The sequence below is a fragment of the Heterocephalus glaber genome, unplaced genomic scaffold (genome assembly GCF_053883595.1).
Source record: "Heterocephalus glaber isolate CG9 unplaced genomic scaffold, H.glaber_assembly_v1.0 deba00000768, whole genome shotgun sequence".
NCBI lineage: Eukaryota > Metazoa > Chordata > Mammalia > Rodentia > Bathyergidae > Heterocephalus > Heterocephalus glaber.
This window is the reverse complement of record NW_028258162.1, coordinates 14,171,230-14,195,413: the sequence shown is the minus strand read 5'-3', so window position 1 is coordinate 14,195,413 and position 24,184 is coordinate 14,171,230. Positions and strand designations below refer to the sequence as shown.

Below are 24,184 nucleotides of genomic sequence, written 5' to 3'. Positions count from 1 at the left end.
GCCTCCACTGAGTCCCCACTCACCCCATTCCTGTTTCTCACTTCTTAAAAATGCTGAATCACCTCGGTTCTGCTGGAAGCTGTGGGAAGTGGAGCTCAGTCCCCTGAGACTCTGCCCCCTATTGCAATAGTGTATTGTTGATGAAGATCTGCCCTAGAACTGTATTGTCTGGCTGTGTCTTTGATTTTAGTAAAAGCAGAATTTGTTTCTGTCTTTCACGTTTTAATAGCTTCAGACCAGTGAAAATTAAGGAAGACTACATAGGGCCTGGCTATGACCTGATGTAAGTTACTCCATGTTGTATAGAATAGTAGCATTCAGCCTGAACTTTGCCCTGAGTTGCTCCATTTTGCATGCGAATGGAGAGTCAGAGTGACTTGGTAACTTATCTATGCCAATAAACAACCACCAGATGTTGGACACACCAAACTTACCTATAAAAACAACTCTCAGCTGCACAGTATAATCACAAAGCATACACTGATAAATTAATCTTGGTAATGCAAATATAGACACCCATAAATTTATCAAATCAAATGAGGTCACCTAGACACATGATAAATCTAAGATAAATCAGAGAAAATCAAGCCAGTGAGCTTGTCAGAAAAATCAGATCAACAAATTATGCAACTTTTTTGCCTGTATTATATGAAAGCAGGGACATCCAACACTTGGATGTTGCAACAACACACACACTGACTTGTCCTATTACCATCTGGTGAGCTAATCAGGAGGTTAACAGGTCACAAACTCCATCTCCTGACCCTTGGCTTCTCTGATACTCTTGCTTGATGTGACTCACTAAAAACTGTCTGCCATTCAGAATCAACCTTCGAAAACTGTGTTCTCAATAAACCTTGTGGATACCTTCTGTTGGGTCTCTAACCTTGTCTAGCTACCTGTGTTGATTTTTCAGATCTCTGTAGATTCTCTGGCTTGATTTTCAGTTCTTTTTCAATCCTGTGGCCACCGTTAACCCTTTTTTAATGCCTTTGTAACCTCTACATTATTGTGTAAAGTGTAATGTGTGACTTGAATGCTATAGATATTAGCGATTACAATTAAAATACAAGAACCAATGATTGCTTGGTTCACTGGCTATGGAACAAATCTAGAGCATGTGAATGTAGCTTGTGAATTTATTGTTATTCAATAAATTCTGACATGGTGGAAACCAGTCTGGGCTACTGGCATCGCTCACTCGTGAAGCAGACCAGTACATCCAGTGCCAGTACTGTTGAGTAGCAAGTTAAGTACTTGTGGTTTAAAAGTATCATCAAATGCTTAACAAACCATGGTAAATCCAAACCTGCTTTTCTATTTAATACTTAAAATGTTAGTAAAATATTTGCCTCAAAGAGGAGAATGAGTAATTGAAATTCTGTCCTTAAAGGCCTTCTGATTAGAAATCAGGCTTGCTTGATCTTCATAATTCTATACAAATGGAAAGTCAGTTTTAAAAACTGAGTTTTCCTTGTTACTAGAATGAGGGACATTGTCTCCTCTTTTCTCAGAGCATCTCCTTGTGATATCATGTATTTATGATTCCTTCAATTCCTGTGGTATGTGTGCAAATATTTTTTAAAAGCTAATTACACCACTTGTCAGAATTATTACAACCTGGATTATTTTCTTAAGGGTATAGGCTCCATCTCTTTGAAATATAAATATCAAGAAAAATAGTTTCCTATCTCCCAGGGCACCTTGCTCCAAGCTATAACTGAGTGTGGGGAGGGTCTTCTTTCCTTCCTTTTTATTTTTTTCATTTCTTTCATCTTTTTTTTTGTACTTAGAGCCTTGCTCATGTGAAGCACACATTCTAACACTGAGTTACAACCCCAGCTACCAAGCGGTAGTTTTTTATAGAGAAGAGAGAGCCTGGATGCCTGGATATGACATCTCATGTCTTCTTGGTAGCTAGGGAAGCAGAGAAGGAATCAAGACACAGACTCGGTAAGCAGAAAAGGAACAAGAACTTCTTTCCCTTAAGAAAATGAATACTGTCATTGCTGCTTGTTTTTATTTCCTCTGTCACTTATTACAATATTGTGCTACTGGGAACTTTAATATCTGAGTTCTAAATTTCCCAATTCTTCTTGATTCTAATGATTTAATTCATGTTTCATTCTTAAGATTGGAACTGAATTCTTCTGCTCTATTCTGGAAATGCAGTGCTTTTGGATGGATTTCTGAAGCCAAAGGAAAAATACTGAAGTTATTTTGTTTGTCTGTCTGAGCTATGAAGTTGACTTTTCTGAACATCCCCATAGTAAAATGGCAGGATATTTCTGATTGGTAATAAAAACCTAATGAATGTTTAAATGCAAGGGAAGTCATCAATGTAGTACTTGTTGTTGAGTTTGATTTGCACTCTATGCCAATATTTTCCTCAATGAATTCTAGTTAGCATGAATACTGCAATTTGAGACACACAAATAATGTAAATATTCATAGATGTAGGAAGGGCACATAAAAAGTTTAAATGTGGGCTGGGGATTCAGCTCAGTGGTTCTGCTGCCTGCCTTGCAAGCGTAAGGACCCAAGTTCGATCCCTGGTACCAAAAAAAAAAAAAAGAAGAAGACGTTTAAATGTGTTACTTTTGCTTTGTAGACAGTGTAAGAAGTTGAAAATGTTTCCCAACAATATGGAAAAACATCCACTTTGCCCCACAAAATTTCTCTGAAATGAACCAACAATAGAAAGATTAAATAGGAGAAAAGATATAAGGGTTTTGATACTCATGGGAGAAAATCATAGCATAACAGTCGTACACAAGGTAGGAACTTCTAAGAAGGGCCAGCGGTTGCTTATACAACTTCCTGAGGTACAGAGGGGAATAGAGACTTGAAGAGGCCATGAATTTGGGCACTCTAGAGAGTGGTGATGACAAGCTACGGTACGGTGAATAAATGTTGTCTTACGAATGTTACACCCAGTGAGAGAGAACCAACCAGAGGCCGATAGTAAATCCACACAGGAGTTTATTACCGGCCGGGACCTAGCCGAGCATCAGACTCGGGCTCCGACTGGGGGAGACTAACATATTTTATACACCTTTGAGGCCAGCAGTTTCTAGGCCCCTCTATGGGGTAGAACTAGCAAAGCAAGCAAAAGGTACAGAAGCGGAACGTCCTGCTGTTACAACGTTTGAGAAACAATAGTTGATTAATTGTTGTTTCTAAGAGACTCTCTAAGGGGAGGAGGTTTCTAAGCTTCCTCCTTTTGAGTTCATCTAAAGCGCAGGCAGGTGGGTTGTTCAGCGGCAATGTAGAGTCTGTCTTGCTAACTAGGGTCCTTCAATTATGTAGATAATGTGATCACTCAGAGCTGTTTTCTGAAAAATAGATGAAAATCTGTCCCTCCGTGTACAGTGGTCAACACCTGTTATCCCTGTGAGACCAGGATAAATCCAAGAAACGCCATCTTGGCCTGTAGATGAACTCCCCTCATGCCCCTCTCCTTATAAAGTAGATGATTTTTGTAACTGCTTGTTCTGCTTCTGTAAACTTGCTTCATTCCTTCTCGGAAAGAGATAGTGCCTGGTGCCTCCCTTTACTAACTTGACACAGCAAGACAGCTGAGTTGTGAAAAATTACTTTTGCAACTAGTCAAAAACATGTTAACCTCCCCTTGAACTTCTCTTCTTAAAATAACACATATAAAAGCTATGCTGCTATAACACCCTATATAAACTGTGGTGTTCCTGGACTCAGGGCTTCACTTCGTTTAGGGAGTGAAGTCCACGCACATGAATAAACTCCTTTCAGTTTAACTTTGTCGTTAGTCCCAGTGTTTGGTGATTTATTGGCTCACTTGGCACAACAATCCCAACTACTTGCCAGCTTGGGCAAGAGGATTATAAACTCTACGGTAGCAAATTTAGAAATGTAGTGAGACCCTGTCTCAAAATAAAAAAACAAAACAAAAAAGAGTCAGAAAAGGTAGCTGAGCACTTCCTAAGTTCAATAAAATAGAGTCTGTCTCGGCAGGAAGTCATGGGCATAAAGACCTTTTACTGTTTCCTTTTTCCATGCGAATCTTCCATGATTAATGAAATTATACACCAGTTGCCTTCACTCTGGAATGGAAGCATCGAAGAAAGCCCTTGCCTGGGCTTTGAGAAGGAAAGAGGACTAAGAGACTGGATCACATGGTAGGTGGGGAGGGTCACGGAGAATCTCGATATTGCTAGTTTAGATCAAAGACACCATACTTGGAATTGGGAGTATTGTTTTCTGAGCCTCAAGCAAGTATTAAAGACTTTCTGCCTCCTCTCTGGGGCCAACAGGAGAAAGTGAGCTTCAGAGGGCTGACTGGCTGCCTGTCAGTTGGCAGATTGTCTGATTCAAACTTCAAGAAGCCAATGTCCAGATAACAGACACCGCTTTTCAGCAGCTATTGTGTAGTTAATGACATCCTATGCATCTCAAGCAACAGGGTTTTCTATTGTGCTTCTGTAGCTTCTCTGGACCTGAGGAGAGGTAGACACTGTGGATTGGACATGAATGACAAGTGGGTTCCATGAGCAGTGAGAAAGAATAAAAGTCTTTTTCTCCTTCTTTCCACCTCAAATTCCTTAGGCAAGACCCTGTAAATTCAACAGACAAAAGAGAGATAATCAAAAGAAAACCAGGTGGTTAACATGCTCATTGTGCACTCACACAAGTGTCCTCACAGTTGGGTAGCTCAAAGGCACTGTTTGTGGACTGTTCCCAGTAGTCCAGCCAGAAATGGCAAACCACCTGCCGCAGCATGTGGACATAGGTTTGTTACCCTGGCTTGGCTCTAGACTCTGAACTACATACAGACTGTATCAACTCTGCACATACAGCCTTGCCCTGTCCTGCCTCTAAATCTTAGGTCTACCCGCTTTGTTCTCCAGGAATTGCCCCAGGGCAATCCCTGCCACCCCTTAAGAGAGTGGAGGTGAACCTATGGCACACCATAGTGGTCATACAGAGCCCTCTCTGCCAGCACATGAGTCAAGTTTATGAGTTGTTTTTCTAAACTAAGACCTCAATATTCAGGTTTAATTGCAGTTTGGCACTTTGAGATAAATAAGTGGGTTTTGGATTCCAATTGAACACGTTTCTCTAAAAAGTTCACCATCACTGCCCTAAGATGATCTCCAGCACTGGATTTTTCAGGAATCTTTTGTAGTGCTGCTCAGCATACTTCGTTGAGTATTTCAGGACTCTAGATGCTGGTCTGATTGTTCCATGTCAGAAATCTGGAGTGACCTCTAAAACTACGTGTGCTACTAGCGGTATGCAAGTTGTGGAATCTTGATTTCTTCATCTGTTAAAACAGGAGTAATTTAACCTGAATTTGCAGGACTGTTGTGAAGATTAAATGAGATTTGTATGTGTGACCTCCAGTGTAAGGTACAGCAACTAGCAGCTGGTGGTCTTATCTATTTCACTGGTGTGAGAGTTCCTGAAGGCAAGTATTTCATCCTGCTCAATTTTTTTTAATTCCTTGAAATCCAGTTCCTAATATAGTTCCTCTTGCAAACAGGAATCTAGTAAAAATGTTTAGATAGAAGTTATACTTGTAGATTAAATATTTTTTTGCCTTGCCTTTCCTAATTTCATCTGTTACTGAAGGCCTGGAAGCTCCCTGGAGAGTTGCTGGTATCACTCTGTATTGGAAGGCTAAAGAAACAAGTCTGATAGCCACAGGGGAAGGCAGCAAGAAATGCACCCCTTTAAGCAGAATGGAACTCTTCAAAATGTACACCACCTTTCTTCTTTCCTTTCATTCTATCTAGGATACAAGCCTATTGGGTTGGTGCCACCCACAACCAGGTTGTGTTGTCCCCCTCAGTTTGCTGGCCTAGATGCCAATTGTCTCTGCAAATACCACACAGGCACACCCAGAACTGTGCTTTACTAATCTGCTTACATCCTTCACAAATAAGCGGTATTTATATTCTAAGCATGTATACCTTAGAGGTTTAAATACTGTTAATTTTTCTTGTAAAATGATCTAAAAATACTTAGCCATGAATTCAGTCAGCCCGAGTATCTTGTAGTGAAAAGAGCTGTTAGAATATTAAAAAGGAAATTAAAATACTGCTTCTGCCTTCATTGGGAATATTCATTCTTTGGCTCTAGTCATTTTAATCATTTTTGTTTAATGACATGAAAAAGAAAAATTTCCCACAAAGCCAAAGCAAAATAAGAGTTCACTCACCCAAATGAAAATGACAGCTGAGAGAATCCTAGTTTGGTAATTGCCTAAATTAGAATTCTGTCTTGCAACTCAACATATTCTAAGCAAATATATCTTTTACTGAGTTTATTTCCAAAAGGATTAAATAAGGAACTCCAATAGGAAAGCTACAATGCCTTAATGCCAAACAAAATGATAAGAAATATATTTTTAATGATCAAGCAAAACAGTATTTAAAAATAAATCTTTAGAACAGACTAAAAGCCCGTTAGAACACTGTAGTATTTCCTGCACCCTCCTGGGCTTCTCTCCTCCATATAAACCCATGAAAGTAGGAAGCTGGTCCCTTGTTCCAGTAGCCTATACTGCCGACTCAGCAAATAAAAACCAAACATGGCACTTTATTACAGTAGCATACCACAAAACAATGTAGAAAACAGAAAAATTAACACATTTTAAAGAATGAAGTTGTTTTTCTCTAGGATTCTTTAAAAGAAGTAAATGATACCACCTTATATGCTCAGAATATAAATGTATGACAGAGTTCTAGGGCACATCACAATACCAAAAGGAATTTTCAATCCTGCTTTATTTCAATTGTACTAACTCTGACTTTTCTTTTTTGGAAGCTTTAGTTTTCTCTTCCTTAAATCTAGAATGCTCTCTGTCTCCCAGTAATTCCTAAGACAGTAGTTTATGTTAGGTAAAAAAGCCAAAAACCATGGGGCAGGGGATTTAGCTCAGTGGTTCCGCCGCCTGCCTCCCAAGTGCAAGGACCCGAGTTCGATTCCCGGTACCAAAAAAAAAAAAAAACCAAGACCAGACCAGGCCACAACAAGCCTTTATTGCAGGGATGATCTGCAGGGCTGTCTCTGAACAAAAGGAGAGACAAAGCAACGTGGCTGGGCCAGGGAGTGCTTCTTATGGGAGCTGGGGTGGGGTTGAGTGAAGTAGTGGCTGGGGACTGGAGGAGCCTGTGGCATCACTAGTTGGCAGGAGGAGAGCGAGTGTTAGGGTACTCTTTTGGGAGGAAGAGGGGCATGTTGGGAAGAAGGCAGCTGTTATATACAGCAGCACCCTAAATCGGAGGGGAATCTGTCATTCCAGGCTCTGGTTTTAGGGTTGTTAGTTGAAGGTCTCTTCTGGAGCTGCTTCAGGCTGACAAAGGGGCAAAGATTAGGGCTAACCCTGGATCTGACGGGGGTGGTAGTGGGTGGGGGCTTCTTCCCCCTGCTGCAGTGGCTGGTACCCCACCATGATGAGCTCTGTGACTGTCTGGTTGGTAAATGCCCTCATGCATTCCTGCAAGAAATTTTGAAAATAGTGAAACAAACACAGTCCAAAGCAGATGATCAGACACATAATACTGAGGGGTCCCAAAAGCGGTCATAGCCAGGGGAGCCATGAGCTCTAGGAACCAAAAGTATCCCACCATTGATTAGTACCTTGGGGGTCATATCTGGCCCACTGAGTCTTAAGTCTTTCCCCCATTTGACCTGTAATTTCTCTCACCACTCTGGGTTTATTGGCATAGTAGCAACATTCTTCCTTTAAAAAGGCACAGGTTCCTCCCTGTTCTGCCGTGAGGACATTGATGGTCCTTCTATTTTGGAGTGTTACTTCCACTAGGGAGTCTATCTGTTGCTATAAAGTATTGATGGCCTCCTGTGTGGCATCAAGCTATGAGCAAATTTGATATCCCAGATCTGCAAACTGATTTTGTCCTAGTCCTCGTGCAGTGGGACTCACCGCTACACTTCCTGCTGTAGCTATTCCTGCCAGTATGGGTAGAATTATGGGATCCCTTTTTTTCAGGGAGAGTGTGGGAGGGGTAGCCCCCCTTCCCCAGGGTATACATCAATGTCCGGAATTAGGAAGACTATAGCACAGAGTCCCATGGTGGCACCTGTAAATGAGAAATAGATCCCATCATAGCACATCATGAAGGTTCCAGCTGGAGGAGGCAATAGTGAGCTCTGAGTGACACTTTGGACTTCAAGACAAGAAGCTATTACGTCTTTTGTATGGCTAGTCCCCCTTAAGCATGAGGCATTACCCCAGACCTTGAGTGGGGCTGAAGTAATTACCCAGGAGAGTTAGTCTGATTGAGCCATTGATTTGCCACCATTACCCCTAGGGCCCTGTAATATAGTTTTGTAAGCAGCATGCATAACCATCAGTCATGTCCTAGCAGTGGGTTTACTGCCTGGAGAATGCCATGGGTGGATTTAGGATTTGTACCAGGTCTGAGTTTAGAAAAATATCTTGTTTTGGCAGAGTCTGTGAATTATTGTGTGCTGGCTCTGGTTTTGGGGGCGCTAGGGGAACCACCTGGGGCCTGAGTTGTGGTACCCTTATTTGTGGAAGAGGTTGCCAGACCTTTTTATGGTAAAAAGTTGTCATGGATTGCCCCACCAGACACTTTCTATGGTGACCCAAATGCCCCCATGGCATCCTGTGGTCCAGTCGGGGTCTTGGGGATCTTTAATAGTATAAACCATCAGGTTGCAGGTCCACTGTGAACAATTTGGCAGTGTTCGAAGGGCAACCAAGGGGGAGCCAGTATCTCTCTGATATTCCCTGTGGCATATACTCCCTTTGTGGCAGTAATATCCTCCAGGGATGAAACACCCCTCTACTCTGAGAGGGGACCATCTACACTTTGGTCCCGGACATGGGTAGCAGCCAGGAAACCATGTGGTTCTACAGTAATCCCTAATTGCCTGTTTCCATTCCTCACAAAAGTATTTTTTTTTTTGGTAACTATGTTCTACATTTAAGTTTGTGCATCTGGTTGACCACCAATGGCCTTTGACCTTTTTGGGGCATGCATCAAAGTAGACTGACACTTGGGAGTGGGAAAGGTCTCAACAAGACTAGTTGATGATGACAAGGGAAATCAGTTTCATATAGCTGTACTTGGAATGTCCAGTGTCCTGTCAGGTCATCTGGCTCAGCTGTATTTCCCTCAGTTAAAATAAGCAGTATAAAGCACCAAAACAGAAAATGATAATCCAGTAAATAATTATGGAAGGACAGTTTTGGAAATGATTGTAGGGTTTTTGGAAAAATTATGGTATGGGTCCCAGAGCACATGGTGGGATGGCAATAAGTCCTGCTAGAAGAAGGATGAGAAGGGCAAGGAGGCCCTTTTGTGTTCGTGTCCAGTCTTGGGGTGAGATGGAAACAAGCCTAACAGTCCAAACAACAGACAAGATTATGTAGAAGGCTAGAAAGCCTGGCTGACAGGTCAACTTGTGGGTATCTCGTGAGAATGGAGTGAGGGTAGCATTAGCCAACATAGGAGGAGCAATGTTAACAAGCAAACTTCATCAGAGGAAAAGTCTGAGAGAGTGCATTGGAAGCAGAGGTCTTCAATCCAAAGAAGGAGCTCTTAGGTCATGTTACCTTGAGGGGCAAGCCAATGAAGCTCCTGTTGTGATATAGAGATGAAGTCAGAGAAGCAGGATGTCAGCCAGGAAAGGAACATGAGATCATTTACTCTTCAGGGATGTGAGTGAGCTTGATCTTGGTGGGTCCTGTTAGAAGAGAAGAGTATCTGGAAGTTTCAGGTTGTTGTTTAAACTGGTCCATCTGGAGAGCCAGAGGGGCTCTTTTTATCCTGAGAGGTGAAACTAGGGGACCCTTTCCTGAAGCTTCACCACTGTAGGAGTGGTTAAGGAAACAGTGAAAGGTCCTTCCCAGCATGGTTGAAGGGGTTCTGGGGAAAGGGTCTTGAGATATACCTGGTCACCTGGGGAGAGAAAAGGTTGTAGAGCGCCTGATGAATTGGGAGAGGGGAGAGTTTGATCCACTAGGGTCTGAAGGAGGTGATGAGCATAATTAAGTCATGGGATGTAGTCAGCGAGAGGTGACAAGGGATTAGGTAAATTAGAGAACAGGAGAGGTCGTCCACACATTAACTCAAAGGGGGTTAAATTTAATAGTTTTTGAGGAGCTGAGTGAAGCTGCATGACAGCCAAAGGAAGGAGGGTGATCCAACTTTGTTTTAGTTCCATGGAAAGCTTGGTTAGGTGAGTTTTAGTCCATTAGCCCGTTCAAACTTGTCTGATGATTGGGGTCAATAGGGGATGTGGAGATTCCATTGTATGTTCCATTGTATGTTACCCAACAGGTCTGTTACCTGTTTGGTAATATGAGAGGCAAAGGCAGGACCATTATCGGACTGGATGGAGCATGGGAGGCCAAATCGAGGAATGACTTCTCTTAGGAGCACATGAACTACAGTGGCTGCTCCCTCTGATGTACATAGAAATGCTTCCATCCACTCTGTGAAGATATCTACTAGGGTTAGAAGATACTTGACCTTTTTTATGGGGGCATGTGAGTAAAATCAATTTGCCAATCCTCCCCTGGTAGCTGTCCCTGGGACTGGTGAGTTTGTATGTCTGAAGGCCACCTTGGGGATGGTAGCTGAACAGATGGAGCAAGCCTGCATTATTGCTTGTGTGTGTTGTCAGGGATTGGTGGTAAAGGCCTGAGAAGGTGTAGAAGGGGTCGAGTCCCAAAGTGGAGTGAGCTATGTATGTCAGTGAGAATAGGTATTATTTGGTCAGCGGGTATGATATAGCATCCTCAATATAGGAGCCAATCATCCCTTTGTGTGGCACATTTTTCTATGTATTTGACCTTTTCTTGAGGGGTATAGTTAGATTTTAGGGGTGGAATGATTAGCATTTGATTTTGACTTTGGGGAGTAAGCTTTTGTACCATGCTGCAGGTGGTCTGGTCAGCTCTATTGTTTCCCTGAACTAGAGGAGAAGAGGAGGATTGATGTCCCTTACAGTGAATGACCCAAACTTGTGTTGGAAGGGTGGCCGATTGGAGAAGAGGGTGTATCAGATGACTGTTGACAATGTGGGTTCCCTTTGTGGTCATAAAGCTTCTTTCTCTCCATGTGGAATTATGAGAGTATAGGATGTGGTATGCATATTTGGAATCAGTATAAATGTTGCCTGATCTATTGTGAGCTTGTTCTGGAAATCATGGAAAGAAATACACAGAGACACAGAATTCGGGTAAAATAATAAAAGTTTACTTACAAGCAGGCAGGACCACCAGAAACGTTTGGTCACTGTCCACCTGCTGCTTTGGTCTACTTCCTCTTTTATACTTTTGTTAGTTATTATCTCATCTCTAGTGGTCTTTGTTGAGTAAATAAAATTCCAATTCCTGTTTACTGGTTAGACACAGGTGGTTTCTGTTACTGATTACAGTCCTAAACACATGACAGGTAAGGCACATATATTGCAAGTTTTCCCAAGCATTGCAACTTTGTTCTTCAGAGTTAGGATGTTATCTATAGTAGAGCTACAGATCAAAGAAGCTATAGAACCTTCACTTTAAACAACAAAAGCAATGGGCTAAGGCAAGTTTTTAGAAGGATACACTACCTATTTTGTTTCTACAACTACTTTAATATTCAACCTAGTAAGCTGTCTCAAACTTTTTCCCTATCAAGCTAAGGTAAGAGCTCAGGTGAGAGCAATTAATTCTGCTTGTTGGGAGATAGTATTGTCTGGAAGTATGTTAGCCTCAATTGTCTGTGCAAAAGAACTATGGCATATCCTGCCCCCTTCTGGCCAGGGACATGGGTAGGAATTGAGCTGCCATCAATAAACCATGTGAATTCTGGATCTGAGATGGCCTCTAAGGAGACATTAGGAAGAGAGGGAAGTAGGTTTTTGATTGTTTCTGTGCATGAATGGGAGAGTGTTTTCATGGTCTCAGGGAGGAGAGTGGCTGGGTTAAGAGAGGGGTAGGACTGAAGAGAGAAGGATGGGTTTTCTATGAAAGTAGTATGGAAGAGTTGTAGTCTATAGGGGGATAGATGTGAGAGGCTATAGTAAGTCCTGTAAGTGATAGGGTGACTTTAGGGTCATTGGTTGACTAAAAGTTAGTTTAGAGCTCTCTTGGGGTAGGAGAGAGGTGGCTGCCAGGGCATTTAAACATGTGGGCCAACCCTGGACAGTGTGGTCAAACTGTTTAGATAGGTAGGCAACCAGAATGAAGTGTGACCCAGTGTTTTGCTCCAGGACCCCCAACATCAGTCCTGCTCATTCAGTAACATAGAGAATGAACGGGTTCTGGAGATCTGGAAGAGCAAGTGCTAGGACAGAAAGGGTAGAAGCCTGAAGTTTAGGAAATGGTCCCCAGCTGGATGTGTCATCTCTAGGTTCATTTGGGTCTCCCTTGGAAGCCTCAGACAGAGGCTTAGCAAGTGGCCTGAGATCGGCTCTCCATAAGCAAAGAGAGCCCGCGAGCCCCAGGAAAGACAGGGTCTCGGCTTTGGAGGAAGGGATTGGGAGGTCCCGAAGAAGCTGTGTAGGGTCCAAGGTGAGCTCTCGTTGTTGATATGAGACCTTAACCCCGAGATATTGTACTGTGGGTTGGGAGAGTTGGGCCTTGTCGCTTGAGACCTGGTATCCCTTTTTACACAAGAAGTAATGAGGCTGTGTGTTGTTGGGAGAGTTCAAGAGTGGGACAGCAAAAGAGCAAGTCATCTACATATTGGAGTAGCTTAGAGAGAGACAGGTTTAACTTTAAGAGGTCAGCAGCCAAGGCCTGTCCAAAGAGGTGTGGACTATCCTGAAAACACTGTGGGAGGACCGTCCAAGTAAGTTGATCGGAGTGTCCCATATCAGGGTCAGTCCATGGAGATGCAAAGAGGTCTTGTGAGTTGGGGTTTATGGGATGGTGAAAAAGGCACCTTTGAGGTCTATCACAATGAAGTGATGTGAACAGGAGGGGGTATGGGACAGCAGAGTGTAAGGGTTGGGAACAACAGGGTGTATAGGAAGTACAGTGGACTCGATGGCCCTCAGGTCTTGTACTAATCAGTAGGAACCATTTGTTTTTAGGACTGGAAGGATAGGGGTCTTGTAAGGGGAGTGAGCTGGTCTGAGAAGTCCCTTATCGATTAGACCAGTGATTATAGACTTTAGTCCTTTTAGATGTCTTAAGGCTATAGGGTATTGTGGGACATTTGTGAATTGAGTGACATCTTTGAGAGAGATCTGAATGGGAGGGTGATATTTAGCCACTGAAGGGGTGGAGGTGTCCCAGACTGAGGGGTCAATATAAGGCACCTTGGAAGAAAGTGAAGCCAGACTGGGGATTGAGTCAGTCAGGGGCGCAGCCAGGAGCAGCAGGATGCCAGTAGGGTCTGTATTGGTTGGGTGGAGAATGAGGCCCTGAATTTAGTAAGAATATCTCTCCCTAAGATGGGGGTAGGACAGCTAGGGATAACCAAGAAACTATGTGAAAATGTACTACCTAACAGGGAACAAGCTAGGGGTGGGGTAATTAGTGGGTTTGAAGGCATCCCCTGAACCCCCATGATGGTTACTGTGGAGGGATGAGCAGGGCCTGAGTACTGTGGTAAGGCCGAGTATGTAGCCCTTGTACCAAGCAAGAAGAAGACAGGCCTACTTGAGATGCTGACAGTTACCCTGGGCTCATTGGAAGTGATGGCCATGGGGGCTGCAGATGACCCTGGGCACTGTCAATCCTCCATCACCTGGCCAATGAGCTCTGACAGAGATGTCTCTGTATCTGTTGGTTGGGTTTGAGGAGGGGATGGCCTCTTACCTTTTTGCCAAAGGGGACAGTCAACCCTCCAGTGACCTGTCTGCCTGCAGTCAGGACAGGGGCCAGGCAGTGGCTTGGAATTGGGGCATTCTTTAGCCCAGTGTCCAGTTTGATTACATTTAAAGCAGGCCCTGGGAGGCCCATCATGAGTGAATGTCTTTTCGTAGGATGGTGGTTTACCCTGTAGGGCTGCTGCCAGCATCTGGTAGTTAGCTACCTTTTGTTGTTTTGCCTGTTCTTCATGGTTATTGAACACCTTAAAAGCAACATTGAGGAGCTCAGTTTGAGTGGCCTGGAGGCCCTCCTCAATCTTTTTAAGTTTTTTTCTGATGTCAGGGGCAGACTGTGAAATAAAATGAGTGTTAATGACAATTGTGCCTGCCTGAGATGTAGGATCAATCTTGGTATATTTTTGGAGAGCATTGGCCAATCTAGAAAGAAACTGTGCTGGAATTTCTTGGGGTCCCTGAGTTATCTCTCTGATCTTATCAAAATTAACTGTCTTTTGAGAAATCTTCTTCAAGCCTTCTCTGAGACAAATAATCATATAGTCCCAAAGGCCTCTGCCTGGGTCACCATCCTGGTAATCCCAATCAGGTTGGGTATCTGGTACAGCCTGTGTGCCTACTAGCTTGGTTGGGTCTGTGGCATGGAAATCATCTGCTGCTGTCTGGGCTACCCTCCAGACCATCTGGCATTCCTCTAGGAAGAGAGTATTTCAGAGAATCGTGTAAATATCCTGCCAGGTCATTTCATAAGACTGAGTAACATAGTGAAATTCTTTAATATAGACACCAGGATCAGAGAAGAAGGACCCTAAGTGTTTTTAAATTTGAGAAAGATCAGAGAAAGAGAAGGGGACATGTACTCTAACAATGCCCTCGATCCCAGAAACCTCTCAGAGAGGCATCTGTGAGTTCTGGGCTCTGTTCTGAAGGGGCCCTGGATGCAGAACCTACCCATCTGCACTGCAGTGGGTCCCCACACCTGGCCTGTCTGTCAGATCTGCTCCCTGGCCTCATTGTTTCATGATCCTATCACCCTTCTTTCTGATGAGAAGCCAAGTTCCATAACTCTCCTCCAGCCAGGGCTGGCATACAGAAGAGGGCCTCCACTGAGATCCTCAGGGATCATCACCCTTGTAAAGCATTCCTTGCCATTTGGGTAATGGGGTTTCCCACCTAGCACCACATATGTCTGCCTCTGCCTGATACTGCTGTCTGATACCTTCTTCCAGTCTGCCACAGCATTTTCACTTCACTTACCATAGGCTGCTTCCTCCAAGCTTCCAAGAGCTGCCTAGAACCTTGGGTCTTTGCCAGAGTGGTAAATTCTGTGTCCTGGAAAAGTGTTCCCTTACCCAGTGTTAGTCTTCTCCACAGTTGTGGAGCTAGGTATGAAAATGAGCCAAGTTTTTCCCTTTTTGAGGAAAAGGGTACTGCAATTATCCATCTAAACAAGAGAGTCACTTGCCATGAATCTCAGCACAGGTTCTAAGAAAAGTGAATAGAGCCCAGCAAAGTTGATTTCCACAGATAAGATGTCTTGGAATAATGGTATATTATTAGTACCATATATCTGGTCCAATTTAAAAAATCTAAATGATTTTTCCAAAATTTGCTTTGTTTTTGAACACATAAGTATGTCATCTATTTGGTCTTGCATTTAGTGTATAAAAATGCAAGAGCAATGGCTTAATTAGTATCTGCTAACTTAAATTATAAGCTTTCTTGTAGAACAAACTTTACAGGTGGGGAAGTGGGAAATAAGGGAAAGCCAGGAATACAAATGTTCCCAGGCTTTGTAACAAAATGCTGACTTTTAATTGTAATTAATTTTCACTTTTTGATTTTTCTAAATAAATTTATAAAATAGCACTGTTTTCTGGAATTTTTGTCAAAACCACATTTTTACAAAAGTGAAAAGGAGAGCATTAAATACAATTTATTGAGCACTTACACGCACAGTTGTGTAGGTTGTGTACTCTACAAGAACATCTACAAGAACATCAGCACTTATTGGGCAGCACTGTTTACATACTAGACAGCCTGAGTTTACATATTTATAGAGAAATTTCCACCAGATGGCAGCAAAGTGTCTTAATAATATAAGACTTACAATAATCCTGCTGATGGAAATAAGAGAATCAAATAGGCTAATTGTGGTACTGCTTAAATATATGCCAAGCCTGTATGCTATCTTCACTTAACCCTCAGGATCCTATGAATTGGGTGCTGCTAGTAACTTGCCCAAGGCCAAAGTGTTATAGTTTTGGAGTTACAGTGTGGGTCTCTTCAGCACTAGTCTGTTCTCATCCATATTACATGGTGATATTTCAGAAAACTAAGGGCTACAGTAGAACCGGAAGAGACTTGATCACAATCAGAGCTCTTCTGCTTAACTCAGCCAGGCCCCCAGAAGCCCTCTCAGTCTAATCTACCATTTTTACTATGTACTTACCATGGTGAGCTGTGTCCCTAGGGGCTAAACTGGGCACATTTCACTGCTTTCAGAAAAAAGATCATACCTGAGAGTGAATAAAAAAAGGTGGTGGTGGGCGCCTACAGACATTCTCCTTAATGCTAAAATGATATTTGCATGACTTATACTATGTATCTATGGAAAATGAAGAGCTTGATATAGGTTACAATAGTTCTCAGAATTGGAATTTTTTATAGTCAAAAATATTTTGAATAAACGTTTACCATTGCTAATGTATACACTTTATATTTTAGTATAAATTTTAGAGAGTACATTACCATAAATTCTATATACATGGAAAAGTGATAGGCTTTTCAAATGTATAAATATCTATACCAAACCACCTGACAAGAAAGATATCTTAATATTCTCGATCCAGCACTGTTTGAAATCTACTTTAGAACACATGGCAATCATTAATAAAAGGAATCCAGTTATAAATATCTTAATCCCTAACTTAATCACTGAGGCTACATATTTTCCTAAAGAGTCACTGACAATTCTTTTCTGGGTTGTGAGAGTTGAAGTGTTCTTTTTTCTTTTCTTTTTTTTTTTTTCATATTGTCTAAAGTTTTTAAAGGACTAATTATTAATACAAAAATAGTATCCATTCTTTAAAGCTGTATCACTGAATGTGTCCAACTTTACGGGCTCCAAGTTCTCTTAAAAAACAACTATTCATATTTCTACAAAACTAAGTGTATAGACAAACCTAATTTTAAAACTCCAAACTCAACCAACTAATAAACGCAATAGTTACAAGTAAAATGGTTATTTGGTTCTCTTCAAATCTGAAAGAAACAGAATAGCTACAAATAAACACTTCCTAAACAGTGAATTTTGTAGAAAAATAAGCCTCAGTAATTGCTTAGTACTGTCTTGATCAAAGGGTTGGCTGTTTGAAAGCACAACAGAAAACTCTTGATTTTTTGGAAGGTTTAGTTTCTCAACTTGACATCTTGGAGATGGCCTTGCTCAGAAATTTAAGGTCAGAGTTTATGTTAAAAGCAGGACCTCAAGTCAAAATTAGCAACAAGCACCAGAGGAGGAGGCTTCGGGGCCACTGAAGCACCTCTCCCAGTACACAGGAGGTGAGCCACGTGGGCACCAGCACCACTGCCCCACCCACGTCAAAATGAGAAGACAAGTAAACAAGTCTCAAAACCAGATGTCCATATCACCTAGAGTGACCCTAAGGGAAAACGAGATGGAACCCTCTGATACTCAACCAACTGGACTCCCTGAACTGGCAACAAAAAAGAATCTGGAAAAAATGAAATCAGAAATAATTTCTCACGTAACAGCAGAGACTGTGCTCATAGTGCAAGACATGATTAATAAATCTAGAGAAGAGCTGAGGAACATGATGGAATCCCAACATAGGAAACAAATGGAATCCATAAAACAGATGCAAGCAGATTTCCAGGAGATTAAAAACTCCATCAAAAGTCTACACAGCAGAATGAGCCAATGTGAGGACAGAATTTCAGATATAGAAGAAAAGAATGCAATTAGTAACCGGGAAAAGAAAAATTGCTTTAAAATTGTAAGGGACCATGAGAAATCAATCCAGCAGCTGCTAGATGATGCAAAGAAGAATAACATAAGATTGATCGGAGTCAATGAAGAAACAGGAGCGAGTGCAGATGACATAAAAAAACTGTTCACAGAAGTGATGGCAGAAAACTTCCCAAGCAGGGGAAAAGAACTTGACATACAGATAAATGAGGCATATAGGACTCCAACTAGCCTTGACTAAAAAAAAAAAAATCTACACATAGGTATATAATTGTTAAGATTCCAGAAATCCAACAGAAGAACAAAATTCTACAAGCAGTCAGAGAAAAGAAACAAATCATACCCAAAGGAAAGCCCATCAGAATCACAGCAGATTTCTCAACGCAACCTTCAAGGCAAGAAGACTTTGGAGTGAAGTATTTCAAGGCCTAAAGGAAAAGAGCCTCCAACCCAGATTGATGTACCCTGCAAAACTATCTTTCAAAATTGATGGAGAAATAAAATACTTTCATGACAAAGAGCACAATAGGAACTTCATGAATACCAAACCAGCACTCTAAAAAATTTTAGACACTGTCCTAGGAAAAGACAAGGATCACAACCCCAGGAATCCCAGCAGAATGAATCCAGCAGGCACAACAAGAAATTAAATGCAAAGGGAGAGAATCCAACAAAATGAAAAAGTCATGAGAATGATAAGTCAATAAGTATCAGTTATAACCACTAATGTTAATGGTCTCAATTCATCAATCAAAAGAAATAGACTGGCAAAATGGTTAAGAACCAAGATCCAACAATATGCTGCATACAAGAAACACACAATTCAAAAAGAAACTCATAGATTGAAAATTAAAGGGTGGAAAACAATACTGCATGCGACAGGAATGAAAAAAAAAGCAGGAGTAGCTATCCTCTTTGCAGATCAAGTGGATTTCAAAGCAAAACTTATTAAGAGAGACAAAGAAGGACACTACTTCCTAGTAAAGGGAACAATCCAAGAGGAAGAGATGATAATCATAAATATATATGCACCAAACGATAGTGCACCCAACTATATAATACAAATACTAACAGACAAGAAAAATCACATAACCACTAATACAATAGTAGTGGGGGACCAAAATACCCCATTATCACAAATAGATCAACTAGGTGAAAAGTAATGAAATACTAGAACTCAATTGAACTCTTGAACAAATCAACTTAACAGATGTTTACAGAGTGTTCCACCCCACAAAATCAGAATACACATTCTTCTCAGCTGCACATGGGTTGTTCTCCAAAGTAGACCACATATTCACTCATAGAACATGTTTAAGGAAGTACAAAGGAACCGAAGTTATCCCCTGTATATTGTCAGACCATAGTGCAATGAAATTGGAGATCAATAGCAAAAGAAACCACAAAAATTTTATAAACACATGGAAATTGAACAACACACTTCTAAATAACCAATAGGTCACAGAAAAAATTAAAGAGGAAATCAGGCAATTCCTTCAATTAAATGACAATGACAATACAACATACTGGAATGTATGGGATACAATGAAAGCAGTCTTATGAGGGAAATTCATAGCAGTGAATATGTATATTAGGAAAATAGAGCAAGCCCAATTAAACAACCTAATATTGAACTTCAATCTTCTAGAAAAAGAAGAGCAGGATACATCCAAAGCTCATACAAGGGAGGAAATTGTAAAGATCTGAGCAGAAATCAATTCAATAGAGACTAAGGGAATGATACAAAAAAATCAATGAAGCCAAGAGTTGGTTCTTCGAAAGAATAAACAAAATTGACAAACCCTTAGCCAACCTTATCAGAAAAAGGAAAGAAAAGCCCCAAATCCATGCAATTAGGAATGAAAAGAGTGAAATTAAAATGGACTCAGCAGAAATCCAGAGGATCATCAATACCTACTTCCAGAACCTATATGCCAATAAGATGGAAAACACAGAAGAAATGGACAGATTCCTAGACATGTATGAACTACCAAAGTTGAATGAAGAAGATCTAAAGATTCTAAACAACCCAATATCAATGAAATTGAAAACATAACTAAAAAATTACCAAGAAAAGCCTGGGTCCTGATGGCTTCACCGTTGAATTCTACAAGACATTTAGAGAGGAACTACTGCCACTACAGTTTAAGCTCTTCAACAAAATTGAAAGGGAAGCAATACTCCCAAATTCATTCCTGGAACCAAGCATCACCTTGATCCCCAAAGCAGAGAAAGACCCAACTGAAAAAGAGAACTATAAGCCAATCTCACTAATGAACATAGATGCAAAAATCCTGAATAAGATACTGGCAAACAGAATGCAGAAGATCATCAAGAAGATCATACACCTTGACCAAGTGGGATTCATCCCAGTGATGCTGGGATGGTTCAAGATATGCAAATCAATAAATGTAATACACTATGTCAATAGAGCCAAGGACAAAAACTACATGATCATCTCAAGAGATGCAGAAAAAGCACTTGACAAAATCCAACACGCATTTATGATAAAAAAAAACCCTACAAAAAATTGGAATAAATGGTCTCTACCTCAACCTTATCGAAGCCATCTATGAAAAACCAACAGCCAATATCATACTAAATGGTCAAAAACTGAAATCATTCACACTAACATCAGGAACAAGACAAGGATATCCACTATCACAACTCCTGTTCAATATAGTTTTGGGAACACTAGCCACAGCAATTAGACAAGAGAAAGAAATAAAAGGAATAAAAATAGGAAATGAAGAAGTCAAATTGTCATTATTTGCAGATGACATGATACTCTATATAGGAGACCCCAAGAACTCCATCAAAAGTCTTTTAGACTTAATAGCCAAATTCAGTAGAGTACCTGGATACAAGGTCAACACACAAAAATCAGTAGCTTTCCTCTACATGAACAACAGACTCACTGAGCGAGAACTAGGGCAAACAATTCCTTTCACAACAGCATCCAAAAAATGGAAATTCCTAGGAATCAACCTAACACAAGGAATCAAAGACCTCTTCTCTGAAAACTATAGCACTTTGAAAAGAGTGATTGAAGATGACATCAGAAAATGGACAGACATCCCCTGCTCCTGGGTAGGAAGAATCAACATAGTGAAAATGGCCATACTTCCAAAACTGCTATATAGATTCAAAGCAATTCCAATTGAAATCCTAGCACCATACTTCATGGACCTTGAGAAAACAATCCAAAAATTCATTTAGAGCAAGAAGAGATCCAGAATAGCAAAAGCAATTCTAGGTAACAGAGACATGGCAGGGGGTATCACAACCTCCAACTTCAAACTATACTACAAAGCTACTGTGATAAAAACAGCATGGTACTGGCAAAGAAACAGAATTGAGGACCAGTGAAACAGATTAGAAGATGCAGAAACAACTCCAGACACACTCAGCCATCTCATCTTCAACAAAGGAGCCAAACATTCTCACTAGAGGAAAGATAGCCTCTTTAATAAATGGTGCTGGAAAAACTGGGCTTCAACTTGCCAAAGATTAAAACTAGACCTCTATCTCTTACCTTGTACTAAATTAAAATTGAAATGGATTAAAGATCTAAATATTAAAATAGAAACGCTGAACTGGCTGGAACAGAGGTTATGTAGAACTCTTGAAGACATTGGCGAAGGAAAGATTTTATGAACAAAACCTCAGTTGCCCATGAACTAGCACAATCAACAAGTGGGATCTCTTCTTACTAAAAAGCTTCTGCACAGCAAGAGAAAGCACCAACAGTGTGAAGAGACAATCCACAATGTGGGAAAAAATCTTCACCAGCTGTCCCTCAAAGGTCTACTATCTAAAACCTATAAAGAACTTAAAAAAATCAGACCTCCCCAATTTAAAGACCCAATCCAAAAATGAGCATCTGAAATAAACAGACATTTCTCAGACAAAGTAGAAATAGCAAATAAACATATGAAAAAGCGTTCATCACTGGTCATTTGAGAGATGCAAATGAAAACAATGCTGAGATTACACTTCACTCCAGAAAGAATGACTGCTATCATGAAATCAACCAATAACAAATGCTGGTGGGGCTGTGGGGAAAGAGGAACCCTGCTCCACTGCTGGTGGGAGTACAGACTGGTGCAACCACTGTGGAAATCAGTATGGAGATACCTCAAAGAAGTAGGACTGGAAGTCCCATTTGACCCAGGTATTCCTCTGCTGGGGATCTTCCCCAAAGAATTCAAAGAATCATACCACAGTGATATATGTACACCCATGTTCATAGCAGCACAGTTTGTAATAGCTAAAACTTGGAAGCAGCCCAAGTGCCCATCAACTGGAGACTGGATAAAGAAAATGTGTTTTGGTTTTTTATAAAATGGAGTACTACTCAGCCATAAAAAATGAGAAATTAGAAACATTTATAGCTAAATGGATGTCCATTGAGGTGATACTCTCAAGTGAAATAAATAGGACACACATGTGTAAATACCGAATAGTTTCTCTAGTGTGGGAAGCTGAAAGTGTAAATAAGGACTAAAAGGTATAATAGATAATGTGAAATAGGAAGAAAAGGGGTAAGGGGGAAGGGGAAGTGGGAAGGATAGGGCAAAGGAAAGAAGGGAATGGAATTAATATGAGAAAAAGAAAAAATGGAAACAAAGCCTTGGTAAATAAGGAGGGGTGGAGGGGTTGAAGGTCAGGGGAAGGGGAAAAATAAGAACCAAGAGAGATTATTTAAAATTGCAAATTTCCAATGATGAATGTCATTATATTGAATACCTAAAATGTACCAATAAAATAAAATTTAAAAAAAAAGAAACAAGCAAATCTGTCATTTTTGAGAGAAAAGTGTTAGAGAAACAGGTCAGTGTCGTGTAAATATGAGGGTGTCCTTTGTTTCTACATGCTAAATTAAATATGCTTGTTTTCTGGTCAGTGTCTTGTGCCAATTCCAGTCCCTGTGTCTGAGCAAATGTGTTTATGTTAGAAACCTCCAGGATGGCAGGAAACTCAGTTGTTCCTTATCATGAATCACCTGTTTAAGTTCCATTTATAGAGTGTGGGACCTGGTGAGGTACTGCACAGTTGCTGGCCATAATGTGTAACTTGTCATCGACTCTCAGACTTCCCATAAACCACATGTTAGGTTTGTATGCAACTGTTACATGCACCATTGCAGGTAATTTCAAAAGCATATTTGAGTAAATTGAGCAAGTATTAACACCCTTACTACTTAAACAGACTTGTGACTAGAACCCAGGATTTCCACACCTTTTTTTTTTTCAGATATCATTCATTTCACCTGGTCCCATAGCAGGTGAACTGGCTAAGTCTGTAAAAATAAAGTTCAATCAGGTTCTTCCTGAATTGAAACCTTAAAACAGTTGTTCATGTAAGTGAGGGCCCCTAATAATAGTTTCATTTTAAATAATCTGCAGAGGATAAGAGCAGTGGGAAGAGGTTTGTCTGCACAGAGTTCAGGAATTGACAAAATTCACAGAGATGAAAATGTCAGAGAATATAAATGAGAGACACTATTCTTGTTCTAACATAAATGAAAAAGATTTTATTTTTTAAATCCATGTATTTTTCAAAAACTTAGACTTTTCACAAGGTGCAGCAGTGTGTATCTATCATCCTAGTACTCTGGGAAGCTGAAGCAGGAGGATCACACATTGGAACCCACTGTGGGCAAGCTGGTAACTTAGCAAGACCCTGTCTCAAAATAAAAGATAAAAAAGGGCTGAGGATGTAGCTCAGTGCAAAGGCCCTGGGTTCAACTCCCAGTACCATTAAAAAAAAAATGTTTTCAAAAAGTATGCTTCCAAACTCTCTTAACCAACTGGTAAATGCAATAGTTAAGAACCAACTAGTAAATGCAATACAATTTATGTTAAGAAATATTTCAGAGCATAAAACTTCCAAATTGAATACAATGAAATTATAAACACCCAGCTGCACACTATTAAATATGACTATCTTGGTTTAGCACTATTTGATAAACATGAAAGAATGTATGAAGTGAAAAACCTCAAGAACAAAGTATAATGCCACAAACACAGTAAGAGAAATTCACCATTCCAATAATATCTGAGGATGTTTTAATCTAGGCACACTAGTTTCTATCATTACCAACACAGCATCTAAGAAAAAAAATCAATAAAGATGAAAACTACTTTTACTTTCAGATTGTTAAAATGCTGTGGGGAACCACTGCTGATAGACTCAAAGCCTGGGGACACCTAAAGATACCTAAAAGGACACAACCCCACTGTCAGGGGCATGCAAATAATGGGACACAGTTATGCAAGCATGATTTAGCATGATCATCCATGCATGTACAACATAGCCTATCTCGGTATGTCTTCGTATGTCTGATAATGAATAAGAGCTGAAGGAAAAGACAAGCAGCTCTCGCTTTAGCTCTGG

At 40.7% G+C, this 24,184-nt stretch overlaps 1 protein-coding gene and 1 long non-coding RNA gene across 6 annotated transcripts in view; one reads left to right on the top strand and one right to left on the bottom strand.

The window, feature by feature from the left end:
* The first annotated feature begins 484 nt into the window (after nucleotides 1-484).
* LOC147829108 (uncharacterized) lies at nucleotides 485-2,266 on the top strand. The gene is made up of 3 exons (XR_015449711.1): nucleotides 485-1,562; nucleotides 1,794-1,953; nucleotides 2,134-2,266. It is a non-coding gene; the product is annotated as an uncharacterized LOC147829108 (long non-coding RNA).
* Nucleotides 1,791-24,184, bottom strand: part of Spag6 (sperm associated antigen 6) — a 65,132-nt gene continuing 42,738 nt past the window's right edge. For 3 of the 5 annotated variants that reach the window (XM_004859872.4, XM_004859878.4, XM_087207266.1), the window contains one exon: nucleotides 4,271-4,589. In XM_004859872.4, coding sequence (XP_004859929.1) covers nucleotides 4,445-4,589 — 145 coding nt within the window. In that variant the 3' untranslated portion in view covers nucleotides 4,271-4,444. Of the gene's footprint in view, nucleotides 4,590-6,999; nucleotides 7,478-24,184 lie in introns of those variants that run through there. The other 2 variants (XM_004859875.4, XM_004859876.3) reach the window with 2 other exon arrangements.